This window comes from Odontomachus brunneus, unplaced genomic scaffold, assembly GCF_010583005.1.
Source record: "Odontomachus brunneus isolate Ranch 3 - 2012 unplaced genomic scaffold, Obru_v1 Obru_scaffold_013, whole genome shotgun sequence".
In the NCBI taxonomy this organism is placed as follows: Eukaryota; Metazoa; Arthropoda; class Insecta; order Hymenoptera; family Formicidae; genus Odontomachus; species Odontomachus brunneus.
The window spans coordinates 1071493-1096461 of NW_022639463.1; the positions used below are offsets into that span (position 1 = coordinate 1071493).

At 35.6% G+C, this 24969-nt stretch overlaps 6 protein-coding genes across 18 annotated transcripts in view; 4 read left to right on the forward strand and 2 right to left on the reverse strand.

The window, feature by feature from the left end:
• The first annotated feature begins 897 nt into the window (after positions 1-897).
• LOC116841019 (dyslexia-associated protein KIAA0319-like protein) lies at positions 898-8338 on the forward strand. Of its 5 annotated transcripts, none has more exons than XM_032808485.1 (14): positions 898-1299; positions 2770-3178; positions 3303-3472; positions 3853-4239; positions 4382-4607; positions 4891-5264; positions 5424-5535; positions 5616-5764; positions 5846-6036; positions 6161-6260; positions 6344-6664; positions 6890-6991; positions 7104-7289; positions 7450-7598. In XM_032808485.1, the coding sequence occupies exons 2-14, from the start codon at positions 2775-2777 to the stop codon at positions 7596-7598; spliced, it is 2871 nt and encodes a 956-aa protein (XP_032664376.1). In that variant the 5' UTR covers positions 898-1299; positions 2770-2774. The 5 variants fall into 5 exon arrangements, with proteins under 5 accessions (XP_032664376.1, XP_032664378.1, XP_032664380.1 ...); XM_032808487.1 differs by lacking the exon at positions 898-1299 and adding an exon at positions 1327-1431; XM_032808489.1 differs by lacking the exon at positions 898-1299 and adding an exon at positions 1470-1619.
• LOC116841021 (peflin) lies at positions 8238-14593 on the reverse strand. 5 transcript variants are annotated; one of them, XM_032808492.1, is made up of 6 exons: positions 14265-14416; positions 13870-14044; positions 13478-13756; positions 11905-13143; positions 11587-11713; positions 8238-9610 (listed from the first exon to the last, which is right to left on the reverse strand). In XM_032808492.1, exons 1-4 carry the CDS (start codon positions 14274-14276, stop codon positions 13052-13054), a joined length of 558 nt encoding a protein of 185 aa, XP_032664383.1. In that variant the 5' UTR covers positions 14277-14416; the 3' UTR covers positions 8238-9610; positions 11587-11713; positions 11905-13051. The 5 variants fall into 5 exon arrangements, with proteins under 5 accessions (XP_032664383.1, XP_032664384.1, XP_032664385.1 ...); XM_032808493.1 differs by having other exon boundaries at positions 8238-11256; XM_032808494.1 differs by lacking the exon at positions 8238-9610 and having other exon boundaries at positions 11545-11713; positions 11905-12033; positions 12125-13143.
• On the forward strand, positions 8703-11024 carry LOC116841020 (transcription intermediary factor 1-alpha-like). Its single transcript, XM_032808490.1, has 6 exons — positions 8703-8831; positions 8900-9103; positions 9368-9630; positions 9810-10033; positions 10215-10415; positions 10540-11024. The coding sequence occupies exons 2-6, from the start codon at positions 8913-8915 to the stop codon at positions 10819-10821; spliced, it is 1161 nt and encodes a 386-aa protein (XP_032664381.1). The 5' UTR covers positions 8703-8831; positions 8900-8912; the 3' UTR covers positions 10822-11024.
• A 766-nt stretch (positions 14594-15359) lies between the features above and the next one.
• Positions 15360-18646, forward strand: LOC116841094 (SHC-transforming protein 1). 2 transcript variants are annotated; one of them, XM_032808628.1, is made up of 11 exons: positions 15360-15542; positions 16000-16100; positions 16218-16288; positions 16395-16455; positions 16555-16728; positions 16917-17080; positions 17168-17391; positions 17459-17617; positions 17754-17881; positions 17974-18084; positions 18213-18646. In XM_032808628.1, exons 2-11 carry the CDS (start codon positions 16002-16004, stop codon positions 18345-18347), a joined length of 1326 nt encoding a protein of 441 aa, XP_032664519.1. In that variant the 5' UTR covers positions 15360-15542; positions 16000-16001; the 3' UTR covers positions 18348-18646. The 2 variants fall into 2 exon arrangements, with proteins under 2 accessions (XP_032664519.1, XP_032664520.1); XM_032808629.1 differs by lacking the exon at positions 15360-15542 and adding an exon at positions 15549-15782.
• Positions 18647-19161: 515 nt separating this feature from the next.
• LOC116841095 (protein FRG1 homolog) lies at positions 19162-20842 on the reverse strand. The gene is made up of 5 exons (XM_032808630.1): positions 20651-20842; positions 20489-20565; positions 20129-20421; positions 19714-19913; positions 19162-19421 (listed from the first exon to the last, which is right to left on the reverse strand). The coding sequence occupies exons 1-5, from the start codon at positions 20707-20709 to the stop codon at positions 19274-19276; spliced, it is 777 nt and encodes a 258-aa protein (XP_032664521.1). The 5' UTR covers positions 20710-20842; the 3' UTR covers positions 19162-19273.
• A 1460-nt stretch (positions 20843-22302) lies between these two features.
• LOC116840926 (palmitoyltransferase ZDHHC15B-like) overlaps positions 22303-24969 on the forward strand; it is an 8456-nt gene continuing 5789 nt past the window's right edge. For 3 of the 4 annotated variants that reach the window (XR_004377443.1, XR_004377444.1, XM_032808271.1), the window contains exons 1-7: positions 22303-22667; positions 23080-23106; positions 23284-23378; positions 23488-23608; positions 23718-23941; positions 24065-24194; positions 24277-24403. Coding sequence is in view for 1 of the 4 variants with exons in the window: in XM_032808271.1 (XP_032664162.1) it covers positions 22523-22667; positions 23080-23106; positions 23284-23378; positions 23488-23608; positions 23718-23941; positions 24065-24194; positions 24277-24403 (869 nt within the window). In the remaining 3 variants the exon portion in view is untranslated. The remainder of the gene's footprint in view (positions 22668-23079; positions 23107-23283; positions 23379-23487; positions 23609-23717; positions 23942-24064; positions 24195-24276; positions 24404-24969) is intronic. The other variant, XR_004377442.1, reaches the window with a different exon arrangement.

The following is a 24969-nucleotide window of genomic DNA, read 5'->3' on the forward strand; positions in this document are numbered from 1 at the left end:
CGCCAAATTCCGATCACAGTAATTGATGATTAATCGCGACAACAGTAATTCTTAGTTATGTAATTTGTCGTTTAATGAGAAAAAGAAATATTTATATTTCCATATATTAGCTAAATAGAGCATACGATGCTTGATTGTTAGCAATTTTAGATAGATTATGAAGAAAGAAAGAAAATAGAAAAATTTGCTCACTCGTTTCAAGGACAAGCTGTCTTTCATCCTCCGCGTTGGTAACTCTGTTGACTGAGTTAATTAGCTCAATTAGAATTTGATGAGTTTTTTTGTAGTTTTAAGGGGATGCTGGAGTCGATGACGAACTCGAACAGTGTCGATAATGTAGAGACGATCGTCACTAACATAATGACGCTATCCTTTTTGTATTTCTTGTATATACTTATATGAATGTGTTGCTTTGTTTTACTACATTCAACGGAAAACTTAACTAAACTTTTTCGATATTTTTAAGCTTCCAAATGCATATACAAAGGTTCTTCAAAATTTTTCTGTTTGGAGTATCCATTCTTTCAATATATACAATAAGCTGCGGAACTTTTGGATTAGGCAAATATTACGCTAACTGATAGCTTGAGATTTTACATTAAAATTTTTTATTCGTTTTCGTCACATATCGAGCAATACTCCTATTTATTTTTGCACGTACTTTCATTGCGTAAAAGTATTTGTAATTCTGTGTAATCAACACGACATAAACTTTGCAGAAAAATATCAGTGTTCTGTCGGTAAAGTTTTCAGCTTCAGCATTCCCTTAAGAGCTTTTGATGAGAGTTATTCTCGGTAGACTCTGCGGGTAATCAGTGTTACATGAGTGCGACGACAGCTTGTTGGTTTCCCGTGTCGTCTTGGATGGCGCTTTAGTGCGGGAATGTACTCGACAGCTGACAGCTCGCCGTAATCGCCCGTGACGTCGCATTTGGCGACGACGCGACGAGACGTGTGTTGGTTGGTTTGTGTTCGTCATCGTGGGTATTATACCGCGATCGTTATTCCAGCGCGGCTGCGGCGACGGCACAACAGGAAATATGATAATTACCCCTATGGTTGATTAATTTAACCGCACGCTGTTTGATAATAACATGCTGCTAATATATGATAAGCCGCACACGTCTGCAGACCATTCCGAAGTAAGACCGAGCCGAACCAATAATCGTCGACGGATCGCGACGGGTTTCGTGCGGCGTGTCGACACATGTATCATCGTAGAATAACCTAGTGGCAGTTCCTCTCGACCTCGACAACGATTGTTCAATTTGCTTAACATTGGCGTGCCACAACAAGCAGGTACGAAATTCCGCAGATCTCATTATCCGAAAGCCGATCGTGTCGCGTCGCTCGCGACGTCTCGCATATGTCGCGTTCTTTCGCAGTAACTCTGACAATCTCGGAGACAACGTTGTCAGTTGGACAAAATTGGTGAATTTTAGATCTGCGTCTTGTTAAATTTGGATTTACATCGCCTCTCGTGAAACGCTCGTGCTCTCTGTTGTGTTGTCGCAAATTGAAGCCACATCATCTTCCATTGCTACTTTTATCCATTGAATTGTATCTGTCAATATTTATTTTTACGATTCTTTACGACCGAAATTTGTGCGAATAAAACAGTAGGTTTATTTTTTTCCTTTATAGCTCTTGATTAGTGCAACAAGTTAGAGTGAAAGAAAGTATATGTGTTTCACTTTAACTTATGGCATTGGTGCAGAAGTATAGTGTACATATATTTATTTACTTCAGCTTACATTACCAGGAAGAGATTTGGTTTATAATTTTTTTTACTTTACTCACTTATCTGCACACTTACTCCCTATAGTTACTCTTACATTACATCTTATTCTAATTATTATCTTAACCTACACCTTAGTTTTTTTTAATCCTTACACATTTAACTTTTAACCTTTGCCTTTTACTTTAACACTTAAGGAGCGTCTACATTGGAAGTAAGCAATAAGAAGTAGGAAGTAAGAATAAGAAATTGACTAATCATAGTTGATTATTCTTCTCACATTTGACTGTGGTTGGTCAATTTCTTACTCTTACTTCCTGCTTCTTACTACTTACTTCCAATGTAGACATCCCTTTAATCTTCTATCCTTATGTCTATATATCTGCTTTTAATTTTACTTTATTACATATTTTCTCTATAACCTACTTACATTGTACTTCTTACCTTGCATATCTTATTTGATATCCGTCATCCTTCTCTTTTTAAATCTATTAGCTATTCTTATATATTCTTATTTATTCCTACTTCTTCTTTTCTATCTTTACTCTTTCCTTTCCTTTTCCTATTTTTACAACTTTATAGTTCTCTTTGTCCCAAAAATCTTTCTCCTTTTTTCTTTCCATAACTTTGTTAAAATTCTTTCTTTTTCTTTATCCAACTTATCGTCCCATATCCTTTTTAATCTTTTCTCTTCATTTTGTATTGTCGCAGAGTTGAAGCCACACCTTCATACCACACCATTACTACTTTTATTCATTGAATTGTGTATTTATCAATACTTATTTTTACAACTTTGGAAACTTGTGCAAACAAAACAGTAAGTTTGTTCTTTTCCTTTTCTGATTGATGCAATAAATTAGAGTGAAAGAAAGTATGTGTTTTACTCTAACTTATGGCACTAGTGCAGAAGTATAGTGCAGAAATAGAGGAAAAGGACAGACTTAGTGTTATCATCGATAATGTTTTTGACTCTCTAGTTTTTTCTGTAAGAATATAAATCATTTGTATTTTTTATTTGTATTCTTTCACAGCCATCATGATTGGAATATACCACCTGGGACTGTATTTGTTATTATTCGGGAGCTCCATCGGCAATTACACCACGTGGGATTTCCAACTGCTATGCACGGACATGTATCCACGAGTATTCACGAGTTATGTGCCTCGTGGTAATTTGACTGGAGGGACTTTCACACCACAGCTTCGTATATCCAATATGCAGGAATGCGTTATGACATGCTGTAAAAAATCTTTGTGCAATGTGGCATTTATGCACAACAGCACGTGTTACCATATAGAATGTGAGAATTCCATGATGTGCATACCACTGTTCAGACCTGAATTTGTAAATGATAATCCACCTAGTATGGTATTGGTCAAACCTGTGGAGGGCAACAAAATGTGGAGTGACTTGCTGGAAGTCAATGATGATATGGTTGGGTAAGTTCTGAGATTGAATGAACAAGCATGTTAAGCTAACAACCAGCTTCTTCTTTTACTGAAAGGCTTAAAAAGTAACAATAAAATTTTTTAATGCATTATTGGTTACATGACGGATACCTAGAACATTGAGTACAGATGGCACTGAACAGGATCAAGTGTTATTCTATGAAGGAAATAAAAACACTTGTACAGATCAATCGAGCTGTCTGGATACCGAAATTTGTGTGAAACATGACAACACTGATGTTGGAACCTGTCAATGTCCTTTGGGTTTCAGAAGAAATATTGCAGGTAAGTTTATACATTTTAATTTGTTGGGTTATTTATATAATAGATACTATTAAATTATATATATTTCATAATTTTTTTTTTCTGGAAAGAGGGAGAGTGAGAATATTTATAAAATATATATATATATATATATATATATATATATATATATATATATATATATATATATAAATCACAAAAAAAATTATGTTTAAAAAAATCATGTGTGTATATATATATATATATAAATTATAATTTATAAAGTTTTATGTAAAAAAATTGTCTTCAAAGCCACAATTGTTATATTATTAGTAAAAATAATTATTTTGTAATGAATTATATCTTTATGATTATTTTGTAATGAATTATATCTTTAATTGTTTTTGCTTTTGTCGGTACAGGTATTTGTACAATCATAGACGAGATAGAGAACGCAGAGCTGGGTGTAACACCACAGGCAAAAGTTCAAACCTTAAAGGATGCTAATACATCGATGAAACCGACTGTGAAGCAACTACTAGTCTCGGCAGTTTCCAAGGAAGTGAGACTGCCAGAAAATGAAGTCACGCTGTCCGCGTATACCGTGCCCGCTGAACGAGGCAATCAACATTATAATTACGCTTGGAGTCTCCTCAGTCAGCCAGAGGGGCACACTGGAACGATGACTGATCAGAATCGCGTTACCGTAAAGTTGAGTAACCTGTCGGAAGGCTTATATACATTTAAGGTGGCTGTGAACAATCCGAACGCTTACGGAGAAGCCTACGCCAATGTTAGCGTTTTACCTCGTACGTATCTTTAAAGTTGAAGTACTAATTCTTACTATCGATGATATTAACATAGATAATGTCATTATCGATAATACTATCGTTAATAATAATGTGCGCAGTACATGATGTCGAAATTATCGTTGTGATATTTCTGTTTTAGCGAAACGCATCAACCAAGCGCCAATCGCTATAATTTCTCCTGCCTCGCAGATTGTTAAACTACCGAATACAGGCGCAGTATTAGACGGCTCGAATAGTAAGGACGACGATCGCGTTATCTCTTATCATTGGGAACTACAGCAAGGTCCGATTGGATATCAACCCAACCTTGTAGATACACCCACACTCCAGTTAAATAATCTTATTGCCGGCAATTACACATTCAAGTTAGTATATTTATTGTTTGTATATATTCGTCGATGAATTATATCTATGTTTTTTTCCAAGAGGAAAAATCGATGTTTTGAGATTTTAGTTGTGGAAAATTTGGAAAAAATGAAATAGATATTGACTTTTTTTTTAAATAATGTAAATATATTGCTATTGACGTGATGTTTGTATAAAATAGAGTCGTAATAGTCAATTAGGATTCCTCTAAAATTTAGAAACTATTATCTCTTTATATCTTTTCTGTAGACGATTCTCATAAATCGTGATATTTTTCTTCAGATTAACGGTGGAAGATTCTGATCACATTAGCAATTCGACAAGTGCCAATATAACGGTCCTGAAAGTGATTGACTATCCTCCCAGCGCGAATGCAGGACAGGACATCATCATTTACCTGCCTCAGAATACGCTGACGCTCAATGGTAACTTGAGCACTGACGATCGAGGCATAGCGAGTTGGGAATGGACGAAGAGCCCATCCGATCAAAATAAAGCTGTGGATATGCAAAACACAAGAACACCTTACTTACAATTGTCGAATCTGGAAGAGGGAATGTACACGTTTGTGCTTAAAGTAACAGATAACTCCGAACAATCTTCGACAGCGGAAGTGCACGTTTTTGTGAAACCTCCGACAAATAAACCACCGAAAGGTATTGGGACTATTTTCTTAATTATTCAATATCTTAAATTGATTAAATTTTGAGACAAAAAACATTGACTTACCTTCCACTCTTACTGAACAACACTTATTTAGGAAGTTTAAAATATATATTAATTTTTAATTAGTTTTCTGACTAATTTTGCTGTAGCTGACGCAGGTGACGATATAAGCATTGCATTGCCGTTGACACGCGCTGTTCTGAATGGTACAAGAAGTAAGGACGATATAAAGATCGTTTTGTACCATTGGGAGCAAGTAAGGTACAATTTTCTTAATTTGTTACATCTTGCGTCGCGTTACTGTGTACTTTAAACTGTCATGCTGCATCTTCCTGTTACAGCGGGCCTAATAATGCTGAATTCGCCGCCGTGAATGAATCTGTTACGAATATTACGAAATTGACGAAGGGCGATTACGTATTCAAACTGACTGTTGTTGATGATAACGGAAATATAGATTCGGATATAGTCAATGTGAAGATAACCCAAAGTATGTATCGTACTATTTGCAGTTTTTTCATCTTTATATCTACTTGCAGTTTGTATATTTACGAGAAATTTTACTTTTCAGATAAAAACGCGCCTCCGAAAGCAGACGCTGGTGGCGATCAAGTTATGACAGCACCGATCAGTGTATTGATCATCAATGGCTCGCAGTCAAGTGACGATTTGAGAATAGGACAGTGGTTGTGGACCAGAGATCAGCCTAGTCTTGCGATTGGTACTATAGTTCAGGACACGGATAAGTCACCAGTCTTGATGGTGAGGGTTAAAACGTGAATTAGTTCAGTATTAGTAATGAATTAGTTGTATCACACTTCAAGTATTTCATGATGGATATACGTTTTTCTGCATCGCACTATTTTGGTTCTTTTTTATTTTACAGTTAACCGATGTAATTGCCGGTAGATACGTTTTTCGGCTGAAAGTAACGGATGACCAGGGTCTGAGCAGTGAAGACACCGTGTCGGTAATCGTGAAACCTGGTCGGTGTCGATGCTAAACAAAATATATTATTATTTTGTAATATTGGCTGCTTTTATAAATTAAAACTTTTCGCCTGTTATAGATCCACAATTATTGCATCTGGTAGAATTAACGCTGAACATCGGAGCCAGCATGCTGACCGTGTCGCAGAAGAACTCGTTGGTGTTGAAACTACAGATGTTATTGCGAGATGAAGCTTCGATCGTCGTGCGCAATTTGAGGGCAGAACCGCATACCGGAAAGGCTGTCTTGGTGTTTTACGTGGAAAAGAAAGGAGGAAAGATAGCGCTGCCGGGTCCGGAAGTGGTTAAAAGACTGAAGGAGAAATTGCTTCAAGATTCTGGTCTTTTACAGCTGTCGGTTGCTAATATCGATACTGCTGTGTGCCAGAATAATTGTTCAGGTATATATTAGATATATATTAGGTATATATTAGTTCAGGTATATAGAACATAGAGCACAGAAGTATCATAATCACAAATATCATAAAATATTCATGTGTGTGCAAAAACAATCTGTATCTATCTGTTCTGAAAAATTGAAAATTTATAAAGCGTGGGATTGGAGTTATAATAAATTTTTATTCAAAAGTTTTTGAATTATCGTATCTCTATGTTATTATGTTTAGGTCACGGCGTGTGTGATCAGGAAACGAGACAATGCATGTGCGAAGCATTCTGGATGCAGAACTTAATACAGAAGTATTTCGGCAACGGAGACTCCAATTGCGGTATGTTAAATCATTCTTTTTATCCTGACGACATAGGAGGTGTCCCACATCGTCTTTCTAATTATGAATTGTTAAAAGGCAATATCTAATATTTCATTAAATTGTCTTTCAGATTGGAGTATTCTGTATGTGATAATAGCATTGCTATTATTAGTCGTATGTTGGGTTGGACTTATTTGGGGACTCGTTTGCTTGTGTCAGAGGATATGCGCCGGGAAAAGGCGTTCGCTTCGACCTAAGAAGAAACCAGCGCGTTATTCTCTCTTGCAACCGGAACCAGAAGACGATAGCAGTGCATGTAAGTGACTTGTTTCATCGTTTAATTTTTCAGAGTGAGACGACAATAACAATCAATATTGTATTACTTGAAAATATTTGAAGATTTTAGAAGATATTTGAATATATCCAATTGAATATATACAATTTAATATGTGTGTGTGTGTAATTTTTTTTTGCAGTTTCAACTCACAAGATGGTGTTGTCAGAGTCCGACACCGATTCCGACGATGTCTTGTTTGAGCATCGTAAGAGTAAGAACGGTAATCACATAAGAAACGGTAAATCTCGAAATGGATTTATCAAGGTTGGCCCTCGAGTGAAAACATGAGGTAGTGAATTTATGATTTATGTTGCGATACGTCTTGAATTCTTCGCTAGATACTACTAGATTTATGGGAAGTGTTGAATGTTCGAAGTTCAAAGTTTGACAAATTTAATTATTTGAGAAGTCTCTTCTCTCGAGTATATCGGCAACCCGTATTATATTATATAGAAAGTGAATACAAGATAGAGTCGAGATATCACTCATTTCGATTTTGCGTATTTCAGAGATTCCGTGGCGACGGCGCAACGATAAATAGCGCACAATTGTGTGTAAGTTCGGCCAAACTTAAAGTACTACTAGTCATGAAGAGTGAAAGTCGAATTATGTACCTTACGAGAATGATATGATTCCTCAGAGATTGGTATTGGTTAATAATGTTCTATGAGAGAGGTAGACAAACTCTGAGCATTGTTCATAGATATATATGCGAAAATAACACACTACGTCACACACGTTACTTAATTTATTTTAAGTATTAGTTTTATTTCTGTGTATTTTTATCACGTGATTCTGGCTGTGCCAGTGATCGGTGATGCGATTGCAGATGTCGCATCGAACTATTTAAGAGCTTGTCTAAGTATTATTACGGCCTTAGAAAGTATTTAAATTAATATGTATAGTAAGCACTCTATCACGTCTATGTCGTTTATATGTACTGCTTACTCTTTAATATGTACATTGTCGATCTTATTTTTACACTATATGGATACTGAATAAAATTTGCTATCCATACGTATCTCTTACACGCCTGTTTAATCAAATATGGAACATAATTGCGAATTAATATCGTTATAAAGTCTTCGACTTCACACGATTTACATATAATTCCTGTCTAATGAGTAATTTTTCAAGTTTTAAAAATCCTATCCAGAAAAAGTTCCTATCCAGAAACTAGTTGAAGAAAAGTTCTTTTTTTTCATTGATTCATAGATATAGAGTATTTTGTTCTTGCCATGATTCTGCGCCAGTAAACATCGCATTCACACGTAAGAAGTAACAGCAAATCTTTGTATAATGCGCTGAATGAGAAATGCAAGTATCAAAGTGACGACTCCGCGTGAGCGGTGAACGTTTCATGATTCAAGGCAAGTTCCACGCGCGTTTGGCTCGTAGCCTGTGTTTCGGTGTTATTTTTAACCCGCTGTGCTGTAATGAACGAGTTTCGAGTAGTTGGAAGCCTTCAAGCAACCCGCTGATCCATATGCGCGTCTTCCAATAACTATTCCTTCGTTTTCGGTAAGTCGTTGGTGTGATTTTGATATATGTATCGTTTTATCGTACTCTCATTGACATTCACTTTGCAGCGTGTCACAATCGATGGATTTTGCGAACTGTTCGGCAAAACGAGCCTCGAAGAGTTGCTGCGGTCGTGAGACTGGAATGGATAGCGAGCTCGGAAGTTGTGATCATATCTACGCGAGTTTGGTCGAGTGCAACAGCAAAGGTATAAATAAAGAGGAGTTTCCCGTTAACGTCGAACCAGGAACGATAGGATCTACAAACAAACGGTGAGTGATGTTCAATATGCAGAAAAAAGAAAATCACTCGAATTAAAATTGCAATTTATTATTAATTGCATTATATATGCGAGCAAGAAGTTATCAAGTATCTGTGTACGTTTCGTTTTTGATACTGTTATGTGCGTTAAAAGAGAAGAGTTTCGTTAAATCTGCTGACACGCATTAATTCGTAAAGTACATTAAAAATAGAAAAACCAGGAGAGCATTACTTTCTTGCAATGTGTAACATAAGCGATTCTAATCACTTCCCAGCAATGAAGATCCCAGAAAGAAAGCGGCTTCTTGGTCTACGAACTCCAAGATCTTGACGCATCAGCCTTCGCCCGTTTTGACTCACAAAATGAGCGGCGAAGTCGACGAAGCGTCGCCAAGAGAGGTAATGCGCTCCCCGTACAGATTATCGTACGATGCGAATTTCCAGTGTCCCCGCTGTGGTCGGAGGATGGAGGAGCCTAGACTTCTTCCTTGCTTACATCCTATATGTTTGTCGTGCGTCTACGAATTGATAAGCAGGCGTAAGTAGCTGCGGGTTGTCGTATACTTTTCATGTTGGAAACGAAAAATTTTATCCAATGATCAATGACAATCAGTTATTGCAATTGTAGCGAAACTCGATTTCACTAGAAAATGTGATGACAGATTTGATCAGTCGAGAAAGACGTATTAACGTGAACGGAACTCTGTGTGTTTGCAGCTTCCTACGTTCCTCTGGGCAGCGATACACGAGACTACAGTCGAACGTATGCAACGACGATCAGCTTTCGCGAAACGTGTCCGTTATGCGACTCGTACTTGCCGGGCGTGAACTCTTCGATACCGCCGCCGCATTATCCTTTGCAACATCGTTTAGTCATGGACACTGTGCGACGCAAATTGGTCAACAGGGTACTCTGTGATACCTGCGCTGCTGAGGTTCCGGTAAAACAATCGAGTATATCGATACTTGGTCGTCGTCGTTGTTTGCAATCTTTTTATCTTGCCGTGTCTGAAGAAACATGATCTTATTAAAAAAATATATATATTTTTGAAATAGAATATAAAAAAGCGTGAATTGCAGAATTGTAGAAATATTCTATGAACATTAACTTTCTTTTTTAAGGCGCTTATACAGTGTTCTACGTGTTTACGTAATTTTTGCTCGGAGTGCGGCAGACAACATGAACAACAGAATATTACAGAAGCGAGAACAACGAATCATTTAATGAGGCCACTGTGGGAGGCTACCAAAGTACGACGGACGATTCTGTGCCAGACGCACCCAATACACGCCTTGAGATTTTATTGCATCGCGTGTCAGCAGGTTTAACGAGACTCTTCTCTTTTAACGCACATAACAGTATCGAAAACATGACGTACAGAGATATACTTGATAACTTTTTAACTCGAATAACATGTGGAGTAAGCATTAAGTGTACGATTTCCAGGTGACGTGTAAGGAATGCATGTGGAGTATACAACATCGAGGACACGCTAGCGAAGACGCTGTCGGAGTGGGAAAACGAGCCAGCGTCTATTTGACAACGATGTTGCAAAGGGCGAGAATGGTCTTAAATAATCTGTTGACTCAGTACGATTACGATGTATTTTCTAATAACGCCTTCGAGGAATCGCAGAACCTAGCAAAGTCCTACAGGTACATACGTTTTAGTTTTATATGTTGTAAACTGGAAATTATAATTTGGACGAACTTTTGGAATATTGTATGACTATGGAGCCATACAATATTCCAAAAGTTTATACATTTTTACTTTAGTCGCGTACAGCTAAAGTATAACATTTTAGTACATTTTAATACATGGGACCACGAAAATTTTATCTTAATATCTTCGTACTAAGGTACATAATCGTCATGTGATCAATACGAAAGTAACGAGCAAGTGAACGTAAATAAACAAATGTTACGATATAATTGTCATTTGAGGTACAAAACATTATACATTCCAAAGATTCAAAATGTAAGTTAGAACGTATTTTGTCCAGGTTTAGTTAAGTATCTTGCGAATATTTATAATTAATATTAATGTAACTTAAATATAAAAGTGTAGCCCATAACACCAGCATCCTTCTTCCTCAAGACATTCTTCCTTAAACGTTCAATACAAGTCCATCATCGTTGCTGTATCATGCAGCTATTTCTTCGACTTTAGAATGATTAATTTTAATTATCAACATCAAATATCACAGCATATACAAATGTAATCTCATAGCACTTGGACTTTGATAAGCTTGTTTAACACTAGACTTTTTCTCTATAAGCCTCAACAATTACTATTTGTCTCAGTTCGAGTTTTATTATTTATAGATAAGAGAATGCATTTTCTAGTAAGAAAATGCAAGTTTGAAACATTCCATGTTCAAAAGTAATACTTTCGTCTTTTTTTGTATGATTGATATCCGCAAAGAAAAAACTGGAATATCCGAATAAAAAATATTTGGTCCAAAAGACATTTTATTATCTTATTAAAACTTACAGCGTAAGTTGATGTATGGATTTTCGCGTGATTAAGCAACGTCCGTTGCGCAATATGGATCCACAGCAAGACCAATGGTTAACACCCGGATGTCCAACGTGTCCATGGCCGCAACCTCTGTATCCACCTTTACAGAAAACAGAATAGTTTTATTTGTCTTCTTAAAGCTATGAACAAGAGATACTTCAAATATTGCTTTTATAAATCTTAATGCATCTATCTCTTGTTGAACTCTTTCTTTTGCTCATAGTCTACATAGTCTACAGCTACTGTTTTAAGATTTCACCATTATATTAGCAAAGTTGAAGCAATATTTACCAGGCATGGTGCCTCTGCAACCACAGGTTATTTCTTTTTTGCCGCCGCTGGAGCAAAATGTGCAGCAGTGGTAAATACCACTGTGTGTGAGTCTTGCAGCTGATAATTTCGCGTTTCTACACCAACGTTCTGCGGCAAAATATAACTTTGCTACTGTTTTTCATAAGAGAAATGCAAAATATAGCGTAAAGTACGTACCATCTTCTCTGTCTGCACTTACGTTCGTTACACCTAACTTGTTTAATCTCCTTACTATTATGCCGGCGAGTGTTAGTATCTCTATCTCGGAATCGTCGGCAAGCAAATCGTTCACTAGCGAAATAGCATCTAGAAGATGTCTTGCTCTTCGTAATCGATCGAATTCTTGTATTCTCTCTTGGGCTCGTTTCACGTGGTACAACAGAACATTGTAGTCCCACAAGTTCGAAAAGTCTTCCGTGCTTCTCTCAGCGTATCTGAATCAAAGAAATTTTTACTTACATACTCCTGGAATAAAATAATTTCTATCAAAATGGTGTAATACAAATATGTTAGATATCGCAGATGACTGGTAAAAATTAATATAATAATGGTATAATGCGGACAATCGTGCCGTTCCCTTTTTATATAATGCACTTTAATGCACAAGTTCACTCATGGGACATTGTACAATAAAAAATATTACATGATATAATATATATTACATTAAACATTGTCATGTGATATTTATCTTGGTTTTAACATATTGATAACTATACTTTCTGTCATCATACGGATGTAAGATGAACATACTTCATTGTCATTTGAGGTACTAACAGCGTATCGGTGGAATCGGCAAGATACAGTTTAAGCGCTTATATTTATTAACAAATATATCTTATTTAAAAAGAATATTACATAATTAAATTATAAAACTAAACCTAAATAAAAGAACTTAGCTATATATGCCACGAAATATAAAAACTGGACAGAAATTTCTAAGTTTGAGTAGATTACATAGGCCTGAATATGTTATATATGTAAATCTATATCCTTTGCATTATTTCCTGAGATAGAAAAATACCATTTGCGACGTGCACAATATCTACGACTATATCTACAACAATTCTTCCGTGTTTATAGGCAATAAAGAGTGTTTTAGCAATTTTGTTATTAAAATATGCTGATATTAAATACTGCAACTAAGAGCCACTCCCAAGAAATCCTCGAATGCGATGGTAATTGTTCCAGTTTGATTTGTGTCTCTTGTTCTAAATGCCTCTGTAACATTATACATGTATATTATATATTTTAAAAAATGTAATCAAATTATCCTCCAAAATATTATTATATATTTTAAAAAATATAATCAAATCATCCTCCAAAATAATTATCTAAGTGTTATTATCTTAATGTATTTATATACTCAATTGGAAAATTAAAGGTCTTTAAAAGTCACGGGTATTATAGTGTTGGAATGAAACAAGAGTACTTAGTTCTTAAAGACCTTAATTTTCTAATTCTCATCAAAACTAATAATATTTCTGTTTATATAATTACTTTATTTATCAATGTTCTTTTTTTATATATTATACACAGATAAGCATCTACTTACCTGTAAATCTTTGTATTTGAACACACAATACTATAAATTGATCAATGGTGATGGACTGGTGACCACGGAGATCACTCTTTTTTATAAGAAACTGGATGAATTCTGGACTGAGTTTGTAACCCATTTGTGTTAAAGCTGCATTTAATTCGTTCTCCTGTATACTGCCAGAGTTGTCATGGTCAAAGCCACGAAAAACACCCAGCCAGGAGTTCACATAATTAAAGAGAGCTTGAAATTCTGATACATCTATCGTGCCGTTCTTTTCCTTATCGAACATACCTGGTGATCAGATAAAATGATCTTTGCCAAAAAAGGCCCAATTATTATCTTAGGCTAATATATTGTTAATACAACGACTAAGCATATATATGTGAAGTAACACATAAGCCTACCGATCATCAATTTGCATGCTGTGTCAGAGAAAGTACCACCTTGACCATTTGCTAATACCGATTGCAATTCTGTGGCTGTTATTCGCCCGCTCCTGTCTTTGTCCACTGTGGAGAACCATCGCTCAATGTCGGGATTTATCTGAGATCCAGAAGCAGTGGAGCCATACATCGTGTCCTTTAAGAAACAGGTAGAACATATACAAATATGCAAACTTCAATGATACAAATGCTTATTTTTCAATCAAATAACAATCGTTAATATGTTAAAACGTCACTGTTTGTAAGTAAATCAATAATAATAGCAAAGATTATGCGAAAATAACAAAACATGCGTCAATTGTCATATGTTGATAAGCGTATACAACGTAATTATTGTGATCATTATTTAGAATTACCGGATATGCCATGATTGAAACTTCCTCTAATTAAACGAGAGTATAGAAATCACGCTATGAAGTGTTTTCTCAAATTGACATCACAAGATTTTACGTTAAAGATGACGTTACACAACATACGCAATTACACACATTAATAGCGTACTTTATTGGAGAATATACTGCAGCAACTGGGAAATCTTGATATTTGTGACGCGAATATTATGATGTTTCTATATTTGCAATTAACTTTCGCGTTGATATAAATTTTCTTCTATCACTTTCTCGATGGCATCTCAATTAAAAAAATATATAACTTTCATACTGATTTTCATAAAGGTCGTTCTACATTAGTTGCAAGTCGATTGCAACTCTTGTTGCGACAGCCAATCAGAACCGTCAATAGCACCATTGATGCTTCTGATTGGCTGTCGTAATAAGAATTGCGTCTGCTTGCGATCGGCTTGCAACTAATATAGAACGACCTAAAGGTCGTAAAAAATCGCAAGGTCGTAAAAAAATTTACCAATCATAGTCGATTGTTCTTCTTACGACCAAAGAAGAATTGACTGTGATTGGTCAATTTTCTTGCGATCTTGAGACTTGCAACTAATCGGTTGCTAGAATCGGTCTTAAGGCCAGTTTCAATGTCTATCGGTAAGTCATTTCTCACTGGGTATAGGCCGCCGCCATATTTCATAATGACTTCCGACTTTCATTCCTCTCCCCTTGTGACTCACCGCGAAATACGTTTCATCCAGATCATAGACATAATGGCCCATATTCTGAATCCTCTTTTATCGATAAAAGTGCCTTAAATATAGCTTCTCAGCCAATCAGGTGGCTCCTAAGCCTCTTTTAGAGGCACTTTTATAGATAAAAGAGGATTCAGAATATGGGCCCAAGTCCATGATCTTAATCCATAGTTTGATAGGGTTTTAAGAAATTGACTAATCACAGTCAAATGCGAATAATCAACTGGAATTGGTTGATTTTTTAAAGCTTAGGTTAAAGTAGCCTATTGTAGACCGGGATTGTAAAAAAATAAGATTAGTGGAGAAACCGAGTATAAAAGATACAGCTAAAATGAACAGACTTATCGAACAGTTCACGCCTATGGTATGTATAGTATATGTCAATGATTCAACTCATGGATTCGATAGACGTCAGAATCGGAATTGTCGACAATAATTTCAAGGCAAACAGTGTTCAAACGTCTCTCGCGCGATGATTGGTGTGCTGTCGAGGAGTTAACGAACAATTAAATCGCCGACGAATGATCCAGTAATTGGTCATCAGGTACGATCTCCGAGTGTCTGAGTGCGAATCGCTAGACACGCAATTAGGATCTGACGTTGACAGTTCGAAAGAATCATGGGCGTGATTTACATGATAATATTTCAAATATCTATTGTACTTTAATATTGGGATTACGATATAATGGATATATAAACGCGAGACAATTTCTCCAACTCGATTTGAATGTATCGGAAGTATTACAAGGACACGATATTTTAATCGCAGCTTTACGTCCGCATGGTATAATTTAATGCAAAGCTTCGATAACTAGTCTCATTCTTTGTTAATTGCTCATTCTTTGCTAATTGAATCTCGCATGATTTTGATTGTACCTTTTGTTTAATTTAAAATCGCTCGATTTTTCTATTTTAATATTTATAACTGGATATTATTGTCAACAAGATATACATATATTAATCAATTTACACATATATATTTTGAAATAACTGTAATTTAGCAATGGCTGCGAGCAATAACAGTTTTATTAGTAAACCAGCACGAGGATGGTTGCATCCAGATCATCTAGTGAGTAAAGAAGGGATTACTTATACAGTGAAGGTATGTGTAACATCAGCTAAATCTGTTAATAATTTTGTTATTAAATAATTTTTATAACAAAGCAACTGAGAGAAAAATCATCTAATTTTATGTTCTAATTCTGTTTAATAATTGCAGTATATTGGATGTCTTGAAGTATATACCTCTATGAAGAGCTTGGATTTTGAAACACGTTCATGTGTAGCCAAGTAAGTTGATCAGCTATGTATTTTAACTTTATTACAAGAGTTGGCTCTGTTGTAAATACTTCCTAGTTTATATATGCTTTGAGAAACATTTTTATTTTTATGTCAGGGAATGTATAAATAGAGTTTGTGAAGCTGCTGGATTGAAGTCTGCTGATAAGAAGAGATGGGTATTATATATTATTGAAAATTGTTATATTTGCAAATAATTGCTATATTTGCTAATAATTGCTTCTATCCACAAGTCTTATTACATATATTCTCATTAGGTTGACATGAAAGTGTTGAGAGCCATAGCGGATAAGCCCTGCATGGAGCATACTGCCACCAGTGTAAACCTGACTATCAGTAGCTGCAGTTTATCTTTAAGTAATATCGAAACTGGACATATCATTGCTAGACATGACATGCCACGTATATCTTTTGCTTCTGGCGGTGATACGGTAAAGAACATGCACCAAATTGCATGTTTTATATATAAAAAGATAATTGTAAAAAAACAATGGATACCATTACATTGAACACTTCATAGTTATGCAATACAATACACACATATTTAGCATATGAAACATCACATTTCCTATTTTGAAGAAAGAGGAAAAAAGACACTAAATTTTACCATGTTTAATAGGAGATCCTGGATTTCGTTGCTTATGTTGCTAAAAATATGCTAGACTGGCGTGCTTGTTACGTACTTGAATGCAAAGGTGGCTTGGCGCAAGATGTTATATCTACTATTGGACAGGCGTTTGAGCTCAGATTCAAGGAATTCCTTACGAAACCGGGTTCGCTGCAGTGAGTGTTTGCGTAATTCATTGCATCTGCGTCTCTATACGGACTCGGTATCGTCAACCGTTCGTAATTTCACATATTTACTCGCAGCCCGGCGCTCAATGGTGTAAGGGAAGCAGACAGAGATTATTACAACGATCTTCCCGGGAAAGTGCCGCCAGATATCGGCCCACCACCAGTACCTCCTCTGCCGAATACAGCGTCCACCTTACCTAATTTGAGGCATCATCACAATCATGCATCCCGTAGTCACGCGCAAAATACCGCAGTCGATTCATTTTCCTCCGCCGTCGATAGGCATCAAGAGTGGGCAGGTAATGATTCGTGTGAAATCACCTCGCGATGCGGAATGCGCTGGAAATGATGCTTTCGTTCTTCCAGAAACTGGAAATCTGATTGATCTGAACTCAGATGGTACTATATCTGCATCATCAAACTTAAATTCTGTGCCTGAACACAATTATGTGAACGACACTGTCGTAGCTACCAACAGGGATAATCATCGTGAGCCAGCGTCGCTTTTTGATGTGTTCGACATGGGTAAATATACAATGTGTTATTTAAATTTCCAATAATATATTGATCTTCTAACTCATCAGCAAGATCTACCTCTAACGATCTTGATTTATGCTCGTTTATTGTGTGACTTATGTTGCATTTTACTTACGAATCTTAGAACCATTTAGTTCAGCAATATCAGACATGAACAAATTGAGTCCCCGATCGCAAAAGCAACAATTGAAGCAAGAAATTTGGTTTCACGGGAGTGTCAGCCGATCTGAAGCAGAATCTATGCTTACTAGAGTAAATATGTTCATTAAAGTCGGATTACGAATTGTCTATTGTCGTTTGACACGTGTTATCCTGATTTTTACAATTTTGTTTTGCTTTACAAGGATGGTGACTTTTTGGTTCGAGAATCTCAAGGTTCTCCTGGTCAATATGTTTTGACCAGCATGAATGACGGAACTCCGAAGCATTTATTACTAATTGATCCCGAAGGTGTCGTAAGTATCTCATAAAGAACATCATGGTTAGCGCGAAAATTAGTGTTCGGAGCTTGCAAAACTTCGTCGGATTTTTTCATGGAACTTCGATTAAAAACAAGGTAAATAGCAGAGATTTTTGCTTGCAGGTACGCACAAAAGATCGTGTATTCGATAGCGTAAGCCATTTAGTGCATCATCACTGTGACAATGTATTGCCTATTATATCGGTTGATAGCGTTCTGGTATTGCGTTATCCTATCCCCAGGCATACGAATTATTGATTTTTGTAATAACATCGAATAATAATTAAGGTTATAGATTTGATAGCGATTTTCCTGATAGTTATTTCTCACATCTTCGCATGCTTTGGAAAGTCCGGCTTCTCTCTTTGAGATACATTTTGAAAATCGGCCTCCTTAATATTACGCACTACACATATAGTATATACATATTTTCTGTTTTAGTTCCTTTCTAGTACGCAACGTAATGAATTTTTTGTGCCTGAATCGTATAAAATGTGCCAACTCAGTCGAAGCGATTGATAAAATTCTTTGAATTTAAAAATGAGTAACAAAATTGAGTACATTCCGTTTTCTTTTTTATATAAAATATTCTACCTTCTATCTCTATACTTTTTGATTTTCAATTTACTCAAGATCGTTACGTATAAGAGAATTTTTAATAATACTTAACTATATTTTAGATACGATATCTTTTTTATATATCACGAATACATTATGGTAATTCAGAGAAATTGTATATCGGTGACAGAGAAGTAATTTTATACAATTTATCGTCTTCATAGAGATCTCTTTATCACATTCTTTAATAGTCGATTTAAAAAAAATATAAACAAAAGGATATTTGTAATATTCTCTTTTTGATACGTTAATTTTTTGCTTTACAGTGAATCTCTCTACTTTTTCCTATCAATAATAGTATGAATAATTGTGAACATTTGACAAAATAAGATAGATATTACGAACAATTGTGGTTTTTCGATAAATTTAATGAGTTCTCTTTTCATCCTGTACCCTTCATGTACATTATGTATTATATAGCGGTGCCAATTAGTGATAATTACACAACTACATGTAACAATAATTTACATATATTTAATAAAATTTTTACATCTGGAGGTTATACTTGATATGAATAATTTGGACGTTATAAAAGTGGTATATTATAATCACATACACATACAAATTTATTTACAATAACGATCAGCTTTCATTTTACTTCTTCTGTCTAATAGAGTCTCATGTAAATTTCCCTCTATCCTTGCCTTCTTCAGCTCAGAACGATCGGATTTATTGATTCTTAATTTTTTGTCTTGAAATTTTTGGAATTTTCGTCTGTAAAATTAAATATCTTTGATATTAAAAAATACTTTGAAATATCAAGAAACAAGAGGAAACCAATTCAATCAATAAAAGTTAGAGTTGTGATCATCAGGAGATAATTTTAATAAGATTTCTAACAACTTAAGAGCATTTTTTTTTAAAGTAATATTAGATAAAATCTTAGTATATCTCAATAGTAACTGCAAGTTGACACAAGTACAAAAAAAAATATTCAAAATCAAACAGTAATGTAGTCAACATATGATTTACTCCATGCAAGTATCAATAAAATCTCAATACTTACACATAATTTACTTCAACATCTGCCAGTGAGCCCTGCTCCTCTTTTGGAATGTCCCAACTAGGACTTTGAGAACGTTGTGTTATACTTCTTATGATAACATATTCTGATGGCCCAGCTGTTATGTTTTGGCAAATCACATCATCGTCACTTGTAACTGATATAAAACATCCTGTACTATGTAATACAGCAAGTTTGTTATCCTGCAGAACAAGGATAATAAGATTTAAGAATGAGGTCAAGTTATATTCTGGAGAAGCATAATGCATAAAAAACAAAAATTATCTAATAAACTTTTAAAATCAAGAAACAGCATGCATTATTTATCAGCAAAGATTGGGTATCTTAAACCCCAAAAAAGAAAGTTTTCCATAAAATGGATATAATTAGCATGTTTCGATACAAATGCATAGATTACTTGAAAAATCGGTTCCCACTGTTCAATAGGTCCAACCGCATCGCTTCGTCCAATAACAACTCCTTTTTTGTCAACGCCAAGATATTTGCCATATCCCGACTTCAGAGCGATTTTGGTCTCGTTTATAGGGAATGCCGTCAGAATTTCTTCTGGCGCTGGACCGTCACCTTCGTCGTGTGGCGCGCCGAGGGTGAACAGCCCGTTGTCGAGTGCTTTCAGATAAGTACGATCCCCAAATTCTATAGCGATCGTTCCCGTGATTTCAAATACATTCTTAACCTTCCACCATCCCCCTGTAAAATACATCGGTTGTGTAAATTGTTCATTTTTATGCAACAATACGATAACAGCAACAAATACCATGATTAACAGTGTCTTTATCCTCTACAGTCACGTTCTGTTCTTTCTCTTGTTTTTTATGCTTTCGCTTTTTCGGTCTGAAAAGATGAGACACGTATCGTGAGATGTACGAACGGATACGTAAAATATATCAACTTACAAGGGAATACGATGAAATAGTACCTTGATTTTTCACCTTTTAGCACTAATTTTCCTGTTCTCACTTTCTCGTACTCTGACATTACGAAGTTTTCCGATTAGGATTTATTGTGATGCCGAGTGTGATGGACAGATGATGATGTTTTGCCTGCGCAAATATAACGATCGGAGGTTAGGTTAGGTTAAGTTTCCAATGACAACTAAGCTGCGTTCGGGGAGCACGCTACTAACGCTACCGCGTTCTTCTATCTTTATCACTCCTTAGATATACAACAAGGATAGAATGACACGGTAGCGTCGAATAGCGCTAATAGCGAGTTCCCTGAACGCACTTCTAGGGTGTGTTCGCGAAGCTCACTAATCGCGCTACCAACGCAAACCAAGGACTGTTCACGAAGTCAATAATGCGATAGCGATAGTGAGCTTTATGAACAGTAGTAGCGCTGCGTTTAGCAGCAGTTGTTTAGCAACCGAAACTAAAGAGAAAGCTTAAGGCCAGTATTCATAATCCGATCTTATATTTAAGATTATCTTAAGTACTGTCTTAAGATGTTATGAACCAATCACAGAGCCATATTCGCATCTTAAGACATTACTTAAGACGGTCTTGAAATAAGAATCAACTATGAATACCGGCCTTAGGCTGCGTTCCGAAATTCACTGCCAGTGCTGAAATTCTATAGAATACGTGACATGAACTATAGATTTTTAGTACTGGCAGCGAATTTCGGAACGCAGTTATAATAACCAAGTCAATTTTCTGGGAACATATTTTATATACATATTAGGGAGTTTTTGCAATTTCGTATTTTAGATACGGTAAACGCTGAAGTCACGTGACTTCATACCGTATTTACGTTGCCTATTTCAAAAGAGTTTTTGCACGGTGAATGCTACGGTAACGTACGATAAAACAGTATCCTACACGATCTGCAATTGTTTTCCATTTTTCACTCTCTTCATATGGATTTTGGGATATAATCTCTCTTAAAAGTATGAAATCATCTTGACTTATGAATCTCAATCGTTCAGATTTCATTTTGGTAGCCATGTATGGCTACCAAAATATATATGCGTATCGATCACTTTAACGCTATTCAGATAACGTGCGAATGTTATTTCTGAAAAATAGCGTTCACAAATAACGTTGACGTTATATAACGTCAACGTTATTCGTGAACGCTATTTTTCAGAAATAACATTCGCACGTTATCTGAATAGCGTTAAAGTGATCGATACGCATGCGCAGTTTGATTTTTGACTCGATGACGTCATTTTAGCGTTTACCGTATCTATATCGTATATTTGCAAAAACTCATTATGGCTGCGTTCGTTTTGGCGCTTATAGCGTGTGTAAGCATCATTTGCCTTGTTAGTATTTGATAGAATAAGGATGAAATGTGATGGTCAGAGCGTTATAAGCGCCAAAATGAACGCAGCCTAAATGGAAAGCACCCAGTATCGAGTAAAATTTCTTCAAAAAGGACATTTTGGAACGCAACCCGAGTATTATTATGTTTTTTTTTGTGATTGGCTAGCTAGCCATAAAAGCAGAAGACGATTGAACGTTTCTAGTGACCCTAACTCTAGTGAATGGTACGGTATCAATGCGACAGGAACATAGAGGCGCTGTGCATACGAGGATCTCGGAAAACTAGTTCATGACCCCTTCTGGTTCTTTTCTGTGGTTCACTTGCGCAATAAGGGGTTTCCGTGCTCGACGCTCGTCGCCGTGCACGGAAGCCTCGTAAAAAAGGGGGAGCAGCGAGCTTTTCTCGGAGAAGCCTTCGCCGTCGCCGTCGTCGTCGTTGTGCTTGCGATGCTGCTGCTGTGCTCTGTCTCGAAAGATAATGCGTTGTTGATGTGGGCCGCGATAAGAAGACACACATCATCCTCATGCACGCTATCGCGGTGAACAGAATGGGCAAGCAAAACGGCTCGTGTTGGTGGTGCGTGAAGGCCGTCAAATGGATACCAGTGATCTTCATTCTGACGATCGTTGCCTGGTCCTATTATGCTTATGTGGTGCAATTGTGCTATTGTGAGTATATGCGAAACAAGTGGACGTTTTGGCGCGACTCATGGATAAAAGCCATCATTCTGGCTAATCGCCAGCTTTCGCATCGTTTCATATATATACAGTGTCGTAAGAGTTTTTTTGTGTTTGCTTAGTACTTAGGAACTCACAGGTTTTTGATGTGTTTTCTTTTAAAACTGATTGAAAGTGGATTATCTTTTATTTTGGAATAATATAGTTTATGATTTTATGATGATGTAGTTGTTTTTTGACACTTTGTATAACCCTTGTAGTATGCAAAGACTATTAGATTAAAAAAACAACTTTATCGTAGAACTTTGCTACAAATATATAAATATATATTTGTGACACAGTTGTGCAATAAAGCTTTTGCTTAAAGAGTTTTTATTATATCGCTATATTATGACTGTTTCAGATACAATAGACAATTATGTTCAAAAAGGTTTGTATCTTTTATATTACTTATGTCATACAATGTTCTATGTTGTTTATTCAACTTAATTGTTTGTAATTGTTATTATTGATATTATCTATGTACTAATACAGTGTTAAGAATTCTATTTTAATATAGGGAAAACCAGATGACATCAATTCTTTTATTATTTATATATGCTAACAGGTTTCTATCTACTTTTCTTCCATGTTCTATTTCTGATGTTTTTATGGTCATATTGGCAAACAGTATTCACAGATTTAATGCCAGTACCAGATAAGGTAATTGTATAATTTCAATTTCTTAGATGACTAATTGTTGTGTATTTTTAAATTATTAAAAATAATATACTGCGATCTCTATACATTTTTTTCTTTTTAAATTTTGTAGTTTAAAATACCTGATGTCGAAATAGAGAAATTACAGCAAGCTGAAACTGAAGAGGCACAGAGACAAATTTTGGAAAGATTTGCTCAGGATCTTCCAGTTACCAATCGTACCATAAAAGGAGGTAATGTTTCACAGTAAATATATTATAATTCGTAATTTAATGATGCAAGAGAGGATTGGTATTAGAATTTCAAGTGTCTGTTGTGATAGTAATATAATTTCTTTTTCAGCCATGCGATTTTGTGAGAAGTGTCAGTTGATAAAACCTGATAGAGCACATCATTGCAGTGTGTGTGGTACTTGCGTCTTAAAAATGGATCATCATTGTCCATGGGTGAACAACTGTGTAGGCTTTCACAATTATAAATTCTTCATGTTGTTTCTGGCATATGCACTTCTGTACTGTATGTTTATCACCGCCACATCCTTGCAATACTTTATACAATTTTGGAGAGTAAGTGATCTCTATATTTCTCTACATTATAATAATAATTCTATGATATATTATACAATGTCAAATCTATATATATCAATAATTCCACCTTCTTTGTGACTGGTGTAAACTTTTTTTTTGCAGGGTGAATTAGATGGAATGGGTAGATTTCACCTACTCTTCCTTTTTTTTGTTGCGTTGATGTTCGCAGTCAGTCTTAACTCTCTTTTCTTCTATCATTGCTATCTAGTTGTGCATAATAGGTCGACACTAGGTAATTTTCTGGATTTTTATCTCAATGGTATACAATGTGGTCCTTTACTGAAAAATTTGACTAATCAGTAACATGTTCACAGAGGCCTTCAGAACCCCCATGTTCCGAACAGGAAAGGACAAAGATGGCTTTAGCCTGGGAAAATATAATAATTTTCAGGAAGTATTTGGCGACAATGCACGACTCTGGTTCCTTCCTGTATTTAGTAGGTATGTGTGTTTCATCCTGTTCAGTACTATAACGGAATTATACAATATAACAGAATTATATGATCTATATACGAAGCGGGGGAACCATTTGCACAATACACGATATATAGTGAATATTGAACTATTATATCGATATATTTGTGTGCTTCTAGTATACCTATCATATGTTGTTTACCATAAAAAAAGAACTATATGGCATACTTAAAAGAATTCGAGACATGGTAATATAAGCATTAGCACAGATCCTGGAATAAGAGTGAGCGATTTTGATTTTTTTCCAAATTTATTTTCCTTGCAAAAGCAAAATGATTGCATGTTTTGTATAATACGACCTTTGATTTCTGATTAGTACATATTTTTGTATTTACGTATTATTTATAATATAATTATGTGTAGAATGTTTGCTGATTATGTGTGGCAATTATTTTTATATCAATGGTCATTTTTTCGCCAGCATATTATTTTTACATGATAAACTTTTATTTTTTTTATCTTATCCTATTTTTATATAAAATTTGGCAGAGAGTTTATTTCATTGAAACAGAAGAGAGAGAGAGAGGGGGGGG